At 50.7% G+C, this 10,610-nt stretch overlaps 1 protein-coding gene across 2 annotated transcripts in view; it reads left to right on the top strand.

Annotated features, from left to right (window-relative positions):
- Window positions 1–1,070: 1,070 nt before the first annotated feature.
- The window catches only part of LOC105507970 (protein FAM209B-like), a 28,381-nt gene continuing 18,841 nt past the window's right edge, over window positions 1,071–10,610 (top strand). The window contains exons 1-2 of one of the 2 annotated variants that reach the window (XM_011936698.1): window positions 1,071–1,739; window positions 2,491–2,841. In XM_011936698.1, the coding sequence (XP_011792088.1) occupies window positions 1,167–1,739; window positions 2,491–2,754 (837 nt within the window). In that variant the 5' untranslated portion in view covers window positions 1,071–1,166 and the 3' untranslated portion in view covers window positions 2,755–2,841. Of the gene's footprint in view, window positions 1,740–2,490; window positions 2,842–10,610 lie in introns of those variants that run through there. The other variant, XM_011936697.1, reaches the window with a different exon arrangement.

Below are 10,610 nucleotides of genomic sequence, written 5' to 3'. Positions count from 1 at the left end.
GATTCAGCCCCTTCCCATTTTACCCACCAACTCCTAATCATCTCCCCCGCTCTACTCAACCATCTTTTTCTGGAAATTCTTCCTGAATAACCTAGTTTAGAGCAGTCCCCTCATGCTAGGCTCTAAAGCTTCCTGTTCTTATCACAATTTTAATCAAAGTATACTCTTGTTTTTTTCCTCCTGAGATGGAGTCTCACTCTGTTGCCCGGGCTAGAGTGCAGTAGTGTGATCTCAGTTCACTGCAATCTCTGCCTCCCAGGTTCAAGCGATTCTCCTGCCTCAGCTTCCCAAGTAGCTCGGCCTACAGGCATACGCTACCATGCTGGGCTAATTTTTGTATTTTTAGTAGACATGGGGTTTCACCATGTTGGCCAGGCTATTCTCGAACTGCTGACCTCAGGTGATCCACCTGCCTTGGCCTCCCAGAGTGCTGGGATTACAGGTGTGAGCCACCACACCCGGCCCAAAGTATACTCTTAACCCAGGGTGGGCACACACTGCTACGATCAGTGATGGTGTGAGGTAATAGTGAGTGGTGGGGACTGTGGAGGGAATATGGCCACAGACAGGATGGTTTCACTTGGCTTCAGCAGAGAGACTGGTTCTATGAGGGTGTGGACACAGTGTTTCTGGACCTCCCATATTTTCAGAGGAAGCCAGAATTTGGAGTTTTAAAGTGAAATGCCCCCCAATATTTAAGTACTGACAATTTTTAAAAATAATGTAGGCCAAACAAAACACATAGGTGGGCCGGGCGCGGTGGCTCACACCTGTAATCCCAGCACTTTAGGAGGCTGAGGCAGGTGGATCACCTGAGGTCAAAAGTTTGAGGCCAGCCTGACCAACATGGAGAAACCCCATCTCTACTAACAAAATTAGCCAAGCGTGGTGGCACATGCTTGTAATCCCAGCTACTTGTGAGACTGAGGCAGGAGAATGGCTTGAACCCGGGAGGCGGAGGTTGTGGTGAGCTGAGATCACGACATTGCACTCCCGTCTGGACAACAAGAGCAAAACTCCATCTCAAAAAAACCAAAAACAAAAAACCACATAGGTGTTTTGAGTTTGTAGGTAGCCTGTGGTTTAATATCTTTCTCTCCCATTTAACTCAGCTCCATGGGGCACATGGCATCTCCCTCTGCTCATCACAATGTCTGCATCAAACAATGAAAAACAGAAACATGATGGCCTCTCCCAGCAAAGCTCCAGGGTTGGAAAGAGTCCCCTGGCAGGGAATTGGCACCCCGTCATGCCCATCCTCTCTCTCTTCCTGCCTGCTGGAAATGCCCCCATCTCCCTTTGAGTCCTCCTCCTGGGCGACCCCTGTGAGCCCCATTAACCTCTGTCCTGAAATCATCACAATGGCCAGGGTGGCCTCAGCTCAGGGCTTCTGTGACATCACCAAGGGCCTGGCACCAGGTGCCCAGTCTCCCAGTTGCGAGGACAAGCAAACCCATTATGAGCATCTCCCTTCCCCATCTCTGCTCACCATGTGGACGCTGAAATGGTTCCTGGTCCTGCTTCTGTGCCTCACCTGCAGCTATGCCTCTATGTTCTCTTTTCCGAGAGAGAAAACATGCGAACCCCAGGGGAAGGTGCCGTGCGAAGGGCACTTTCGGATTCGGCAGAATCTACCAGAGCACGCCCAAGGCTGGCTTGGGAGCACATGGCTCTGGTTTTTGTTTGTTGTTGTGCTGTTTGTGATACTGAAGTATCAAAGAGACAATGAGAAGAATAAGGTAAGGATGGCTCCATTTTTTTTTTACACCATATTGATTCAATCTCAGGAATCTCAGGGAAACGGATGTTCTAGTGAGTCTAGGCGGGACTGTTACATATAATGAACTGACCTCATGGTCCTGGGCAAAGCTGGCAAATTCACTTCCTGATGTGTCCTTCGTGAAGACAATAGTCCCCAGATCCACAGATACTGGGACAAACAGTGGAAGATGACCTCTAGCTTATTGGCTCAGAGTTCCTCTTGTTAGATGGATTTTTTCAAATGTAGGATAGATTTAAGAACTTACAGTGTGTTTCAGAAGGTCAAAATTATTTGCAGGGCCAGATTCACTGTCCCTTGCTTTTTAAATTTTTGCTAGTGTTTGACTTACTACAAAATCCTGAGCTAAATGGAAATGGTATCATTATCCCAACAAAATATGAGACTTGTGCTGAAGAGATAAAGGTGTAAGGTAGTTTGAGCTGGTCCTCAAAGTGACCACAAACAGCTGTTTCAGGTAGAAAGGGAAGGGGAGAGAAAGTGTGTTCTCCCGTAGAAAGGACCCAGCACTTCATAATACTGTGCCCAAACTGATTAGAGCAGGGATCGGCAAACCCTTCCTGTAAAGGGCCGGGGAGGGTGTGAGTATTTTCAGCTTTGTGGGCAGTATGGACTTCTTTGCAACTACTCAGGTCTGCTGTTGTAACATGAACTGTGTCAAAACCAGCAAAGTTCACAATATTACTGACTTTGAGTATCTTTCTTGACAGAAGCAGAGTCCTCCTGGCCTTCGAGGTGGCCAATTTCACTCTCCATTAAAAAAAAACAATGCTTCCCGCAACAAAGACTGTGCATTCAATACCTTACACGAACTCGACGTGGAGCTTGCGAGATTTGTGTCCGAAGTGCAGAGTCTTAAAGGTGCCATGGCAACAGGCAATGTCAGTAACCTGAAGCTTCGAAGGTCAGAGACACCCACACATCCACAACGTGTCACGATCTATGACATACGGGGAGAAGAAAGCTCTAGCTGAATGGATTTGTGTGTCAAAGTAGGAGAGAAAAAAGTTGAGTGTTAACAAACTGTATGCAAACTAATAAAAGTATTCTGAAGAAAAGAACTTCCACATTTGAGATCTTGCTTCTTTTTTCACTAGAAGAAAAAGTGAATGTGAGACCAGCAGCCAGAGCAGTGATGGTTTTGTTTTTGCCTCTCTCACATCCTCTAGAGCTGTGGGTGGTGAGAAGAGCACCGAAAGCTACATAATAGTATGTGATGAGCTCGTGCTTCCGTGCAATGGCCGCGGGTGGATGACGGAGCTAGGGAAATCTGGGATAAGATGCTGACGTCATTTCCATACAAACTCTTGTTCTCTATAATGTATCTATTTGTGCAAGATACAGAACTGCTTTTTATCTTTGATACGTTACAAAAGACGGCTTTAATGATAGTTTTTAAATGGTAAAATGATTCAGTTAGGAGGGGTGTATTCTAGAGTCATCTGATTCTCTCACAAGAGTCCTTTCACTCATTGCATTTCAAAGGTTCCATATATTGATTTTTCCTTCTACCAAACCAGCAGTTACATTTGTCAATAGTTGGATTAAAAAAAAAACAAAAAGGGGGATGACACAGAAGAATCGCTCGAACCCGGGAGGCAGAGGTTGCAGTGAGCTGAGATCGCACCATTGCACTCCAGCCTGGGCGACAGAGCGAGGCTGTCTCAAAAGAAAAAAGAAAAAAAAAAAAGGAGAGGCTGGGCACGGTGGTTCACACCTGTAATCTTAGTACATTGGGAAGCTGAGGCAGGAGGACTGATTGAGCCCAGGAGTTTGAAACCAGCCTGGGCAACACAGTGAGACTTCTTCTCTATTATTTTAAGTCAACAAAAAAGAAAAGGGAGAAAGAATTCATTCATTCTATGCCACTGGATTGTTGGATACAAATGTGCTAACCAGGAGCTCCCAGATTAGATGACATGTTCTTTATCCTACTTATTCAAAACGTGGGCATTTTACATGTTACTGCGGCTGATGGCATCTCCGTACATACTTAGGTGCTTGATTTCAATTTGCCTCCCTCCTACATTCTTTATTGATTGGAATTCTGCTGTGAGAGCTGTTCCTTCACCGTTTATTGATGGATGGATTTCAGTATAGACTTACAGGTGTTTATTTTATTCTAAATAATCTGATATTTTCGTTATTTTCTGGCTCCACCTTTCCCACCTTTGGCATTAGGAGCTCCTTTGGGTTGGCACTTGTGTTCTGTGAGCGAGCCCCTTCCTCTTCTGAGCAATTCCTTACTTTCTGGCAACCCAAGACGCTCCACGCTCATCTGGTTCATTGCCTGCCTTCATCCTGGAATCAGCCACTTCCCCAAGGGGCCCAGGTTCCCTTTCTTGGAGAATGGTGACCCGCCCTCCTGGAGCCAGGAGGCTCATCTTAAAATCCTTAATTTAATTCATCTGCAAAATGTCTCTTGCCACATGAAAGCAGGCCCACAGGTCCCAGGAATTAGTGCGTGGGCATCTCTGGGGCCAGTACCCAGCTGACCAGTGCTGTCACCCTCACAAGCATCCAAGTCACCCAGGGCCCAGGGGAGACCAAGACCATGAGGCAGGAGGCCATGGCTTCGCAGGAGACGGAGGCAGGGCAGAGAGCAGCCCAGATGCCCAGGGTCTCAGGGGAAGGAGGCCCTGCCTCGAAGGCATAGGCACCCCTCAAGGGTCCCAACCCCGGGCCCTGAAGGGTGGGCAGCATCTTCCCGGAGGGGGCAAGGGGAATATGTCCTCAGGAAGGCGCACTTATCAGCCTGGGCAGGCAAGCTGAGCAAGGAGAAAGGCGCCAAAGAGGACCCTGGAGGTTTGTGATCGGGTAGGAGGGGGCCAGGGAGCAAGGAGTGGCCAGGGCAGAGGAGAGGAGGGCCCAGCCTCCACGCAGCCCCACGCAGGTCTGCCCTAAGGCCACGCCCGTGGGAGTAGCTCTGCATCTACAGCCCTGGGTGCCAGCTGGTTGCTCCCAGCCTACCAGGAGCTGGGCCAGCAAATGTGCAAAGGGAAAGATCAATCCAAGGCTCCCAGCAGCAGTGACCCCAAGCGGGCTTTGCAGGTGCCTCTAGTTTTCAGGGACTGCTCCAGTGAGAGAACGCTCCGGAGAGCATCCTGTGCTGCTGGCCCTGTGGCCTAAGGGAAGCTCAGGAAGACCACAGCCCCTCAAGACGTACCTGCGCCTCCCTGGGTATTCCGTCACTGGGTGGGAGTGGCCGTGGCACTGTGGCCTCTGGTGAACAAGGTGACAAGCTTCAGAGCCTGGGAGCCAGGCCCAAGTCAATTGCCCTCCGTGACTGGAGGTCTGGGAGACCCATTGCTGGTGTTACCGAGAGGCACCAGCGGGGAGGTGACACCAAGCCCAGGAAGCACAGAAGCCAGGAAGAGGGAGACAGGCAGCGACATAGAGAACTCTGACTCCCCGCACTGCCTGAGGATCTGCCCCATACAGCTTCGCACAGACAAAGCTCCACAACGTGAACAGCGACACTGTCTGAAATGACCATCAAGGGGGAAATGACTGAAAAAACCTACGGGATGCCCATGCTGGGGGGATTTGGAAATAACAAGCTAGGTCTTCCTCCAGTTGCAGAGAAAGCCGTCAGTGATGACCGGAATGCCGAGCAAGATCTTACACACTCAGAAATACCCGCCATCTCTATGCACGGGCAAAATCTCAACAATACAGACACCAGGCTGGGTGCAGTAGCTCACGCCTGTAATCCCAGCACTTCGAGAGGTCGAGGAGGGTGAGCTGTTTGAGCCCAGAAGCTGAAGATCGGCCTGTGCAACATAGTGAGAGCCCATCTCTACAAAAATACAAAAATTAGGCATAGTGGTTCACGCCTGTAATCCCAGCACTTTGGGAGACTGAGGCAGGTGGATCACTTGAGGTCAGGAGTTCAAGAAAGCATGGCCAACATGGTGACGCCCCAACTCTACTAAAAATGCAAAAAATTAGCTGGGCATAGTGGCGCATGCCTGTAGTCCCAGCTACTGGGAAGGCTCAGGCAGGAGAATCACTTCAGCCCGGGAGGCAGAGGTTGCAGTGAGTCGAGACTGTGCCACTGCACTCCAGCCTAGGTGACAATGAGACTCGGTCTCAAAACAAAAATTAGCCAGGCATGGTGGTACATGCCTGTAGTCCCAGCTACTCAGGAGGCTGAGAAGGGAGGATTATTTCAGCCTAGCAGTTGGAGGCTGCACCGAGCCAAGATCGTGCCACTGTACTCCAGCCTGATCAACAGAGTGAGACCTGGGCTCAAAAAAAAAAAAAAAAAAAAAAAAAGGCCAGGCACGGGGGCTCACACCTGTAATCCCAGGACTTTGGAAGGCCAAGGTAGGCAGATCACTTGACATCAGGAGTTCAAGATCAGCCTGCCCAACATGGTGAAACCCCATCTCTACTAAAAATATGAAAATTTACCGAGCATGGTGGCACAGGCTTGTAATACCAGCTACTTGGGAGGCTGAGGTGGGAGAACTGCTTGAACAACAAGGAGGCAGAGGTTGCAGTGAGCTGAGATCACACCACTGCACTCCAGTCTGGGCAACAAAGCAAGACTCTGTCTCAAAAAAAAGTAGACACCAAACTGATAGAAATGGTTGCTTTGAAGGAGTGGGGGATATTTAGATGTGAAGACATGTTCAGTTTTTACTTAATAACACTGAGCTCATTAAAAAGAAAGCTTTAAATGTATGGGTAGATTTTATGCCTTTTTTTTTTTTTTTTTTTTGAGACAGGGTATGGCTCTGTTGCCAGGCTGGAGTGTAGAGGCATGATTAGGGTTCACTGCAGCCTCGACCTCCCAGAGCTCAAGCAATCTCCCTCCAAAGCATCCTGAGCAGCTGGGACTAGCAGCATGTGCTACTGCACTGGGCTAATTTTTTGTGTTTCTTTGTAGAGACAGGGGTCTTGCTATGTTGCCCAGGCCAGTCTCAAACTCCTGGGCTCAAGCAATCCACCCACCTTGGCCTCCTAAAGTACTGGGATTACAGGTGTGAGCCACTGCGCCCAGCCCCAGCCTAGATTTTATAATTAAAAAAAAAAAAAGATTAAGAAAATTTTCTCATCCCCGTCTATAAGATGGAGATTTTTAAAAATAATAAAAAGAAAAAAAGGAGAAAACTTTCCCAAAACTATGAAAAGGACTTCTGAGAATGAAACATTAAAAGTCATTTGACTTTTGTCCCAGTTCTATCGAGATTTAGTAACTGCGGACACACCCAGGTGGATTTCCACCTACCTGCCAACATCATCCTTGCTGTTTCTTAAGGATTCAGGCACACTCAAGTAGACCAAGACACGTGCAAATCAGACCACTACTTCCCATACTTTTTGGACTCATTTTAATGGGTTGTGCATGGTAACCCAATATGCTCACACATGCACACAAGAATCACATGCAGAAATCAAAGTTTGAAGACAGGACAGCTACTGTACGTGCCTGCCCTCTGGTATTTTCGAGTTTTCTTTTTTCTGACCTAGTATAACCTAGTAAATTGAATTTACAACCCACTAAGAAGTCACAGCCTGAGGACTGGAAAACAGTGAATTAAACAACCTCTTTGGAGCACTCTAGCTCTTCCAGAAAACCATGTTTCGCTGCAGCATCCTCAGCATCCTTCAGCAAGGAGGGAGGCAACTCAGCCCTATGTCCCCATGCTACACAGGAGACAGAACAGGGGGCTCTCCGTGGACTGCCCCATTAAGTCAGTCGGAGCACTTGGACTCAGATCGCCCAAACTTCATGCGATTTCCACTCGATCGCACTAACTTTCCACGCGGCTTTCAAAGTCATTGCTAAGCCCTGTTTCCATAATGCCACACTCAAGTTTTAAGTGAAAATCTATTATGAAATGGAAACTTGTTTTGGAAACTATACTGCTGCAGAAAAAGCACACTGTCAAGAGTCTTCGCTTCAGGTGCAGTGGGTGGGAAGAAGAACCTACAGCATGCAGTCTACAGGGTGTTTGGACGAACGGAGGCAAGATGGCGCATTTCCGGGTTCTTCATCACCAACTTTTCCCGTGTGCGCGAAGATGCAGCTGGCGCCCGGGAAGGTGCAGACCAACCAGGCATGCGCCAGGTGATGTCAATCCGAAGAGACCAACATTTACCTGGTGGCACCTGCGGAACCCCCCCCTCCCCCCCCAGCCTATTGCCCTTCCACTCCTAGAAAAGCCGCTCTCAGCGGGCGCGCTGGGGTGGGCTTTCTCAGCCCTCACTCTTTTTGGGACTGCATTAGGAACTTTGCCTGAGAGCTCTACCGGGTGACTCTCTCGGCCTCCTTTGCCGGAGGCCGACAGACTTCACCCCCATACCTTTTTCTCTGGAGCTAGATGACCAAAGAATAAATTTGCAGTTTTGCTTTTAGCCTTGCCTACTCGCTGGTTCTTTTGTGCTCGCTCTGGTGGTCTTAGAAAAACAAATCACAGGGTAGCTGCTTTTAAAAGCGAGTTTCGGGGGGCGCTGGGGGGACCACTAGAACTATCATTCAACAGTCATTTGCTGCTCTCCAATCAGGAAACGCCAGCAGCTGCAGACTTAACATCTGGAATCAGAAGCGAACACCTGAGTAATGACCCTCCAGGCCATAAAGATGGTCTTCCGATGAGAAAGCCAGGGCTCCCAGACACCGCCTGTCCTGCATGGAATCGCTGTCTGGCCAATGGCAGGGCCCACGAGGAAGCCTGGGACTTTCAAGGACGGCCCCGCACTATTCTAAAAATGTTTCCACCATCAATACCCACTTGAATGGGCCCATGCCTGTGGGAAGGCACTATCAATTCACACCAGTTCCAAAGGAAGAAACCCGGGCTCAGGGGCTTCGCAGTGAGACAAGCACATAGCCCCGCCCCCCGAAAACCACGCCCCAGACTAGAGTGTGTGGTCCTCCACTGGACAGACCCCGTGGCTCCTCCTCAGGATCCTAGAACAGGCTGCTCAGTGACATGCGCTGAAGGGGGCAGGGACAGGCGCTGGGAGATCCTGCCTGTGCAGACAAAGTCCTCTCAGGAAGCAAACTACATTTCCAATCTGCTGAGCCATGCTCAGTAAAATAAAATCCAGGCTAATCAGCTATGCCTTCAACTCAAAATGAATCTGAAGAGTATGTAAGTTAGTTACACACTGTAACCAAAGCAGTTAGGGAGAGCTTCTGAGATGATGAAAACCAAGGGAAAGGGGATGGAGATGAACAAAAATGACCTCATTAAGCCAGAGGCAGGGGAAGCCACACCACTTCTGGAAAAGTGTAACAATAAGGCAAGAACTCAGGTTCCCAGGGAGAGGGACATGGGCTGAGGTTGACTTGGTGCCTGCAAGCAAATTCCTTAACCTCCCTGCCCTCTTGGCACCTCATGCCCGACACAGCCTCTGGTATTGGGACGGGTGTGGTATCAGTGGGCTGCTCTCCTTCAGGCCGGCCTTGCTGTCCACGCAGGGATGCAGGCAGTCACTCAGGTAGACTTTCTAAGGCTTCCACTGCCCAACGGCTGCACAGGCATCCTTCAACGAAGACAGATGCTTGGTGGTTGGGCCCGAGGCCGGGGCGGTGACCGGCCGAGCCGCCCCTGTGGCGCGACGGGCTCACCTCGTCCTCCTTGTCGTTGCAGATGCCGCGGACCTAGTCCTGCAGGTTACTGTCGTACATGCAGTCGATGATGCCCTTCACCATCTTGAGGGCCATCGCGGCGACCCACAGGCTTTTGCCCCGGGAGGCCCGCGACCGGTCGCCGTGAGGGGGTCCGGGAGCCGCGCCCGCCGCCCGTGGACCGCTGCACTGCCGGCTTCTGCTGCAGAGCAGGCTCCCAGGCCAGGGCAGCGGCGTCCGAGGACCCCGGCAGAGGCGGCGACCCGCTAGGCAGGGTCCGCGATCCCACTCCGGAACACTTGCAAACGGCGAACATGATAGCGGCGGGTCAGCTGACAACAAGCGCCCAGTCCCAGCCGAGCCGGCCCCAGAAGCCCCGCCTTTCAGTAACGCCCGCCCCCAACTCCGGGGACACCGCGTTCCCCTGACGCCGACAGGTAGCCCAATGGAAATGTGGACACCGCCCTCTCCGGCGTGAGGCCCCGCCTTTTCCGGCCCAGAACTCTGCGCTCTCATTGGTCAGTGGCCTTCGCAACTCCACCCTTTTCCTCGTTCTGGGTTCTGGCTACGCCCCTTAGAGACTGGTTCTGACCCTCCCGTCAGCTGACAGGTGTGGGCGTGGCTGGGTGTGGGCGGGCCCTGAGGTGGGCGGGGCGCCCACGTGGAGCTTAGCTGTTAAGTCCCCGGGGAAGAACAGAGCTCTGCCTTTTCTGAATGTAAAAGCTGAGGCGGCCTGAGAGCCGCCAAACCTAACGCCAGGGTGGGGGGAACGGATCCTGTGGTTTCCGCAGCCTCACAAAATCTTGTGAAATGGGCAAGACAGGGAGTAACAAGCCCAAAGGAAGAAAATGAGGCCAGAGGCAGGACTTCAACATAATCATTCATTCAGTAAACATTTGTCGAGGGCTTGTTGCGTTCCAGGCATGGTAAGGGGCGCTGGGCATTCAGCAGTGAATGAGATATACCGAGTCCCTGCCCTCCGAGATACATCATTAAGACTAAAAAAAAAGCTTTGGAGGCTGAGGCAAGAGGATCACTTGAGCTCAGGAGTTCAAGACGAACTGGGCAACATAGTGAGAACACAGTTCTACACACACACATTAACCAGGCATGATGGTGCACGCCTGTAGTCCCAGCTGCATCAGAGGCTGAGGCAGGAGGATCGCTGGAGCCCGGGAGGTCAAGGCTGCGGAGAGCTGTGATATCGCCACAGCACTTCAGACTTCGGCCTAAGCAACAGAGCAA

Source organism: Colobus angolensis, unplaced genomic scaffold, assembly GCF_000951035.1.
Source record: "Colobus angolensis palliatus isolate OR3802 unplaced genomic scaffold, Cang.pa_1.0 Scaffold156, whole genome shotgun sequence".
NCBI lineage: Eukaryota > Metazoa > Chordata > Mammalia > Primates > Cercopithecidae > Colobus > Colobus angolensis.
The sequence above is the reverse complement of the archived record's forward strand: the minus strand, read 5'-3'. Positions and strand labels throughout refer to the sequence as shown.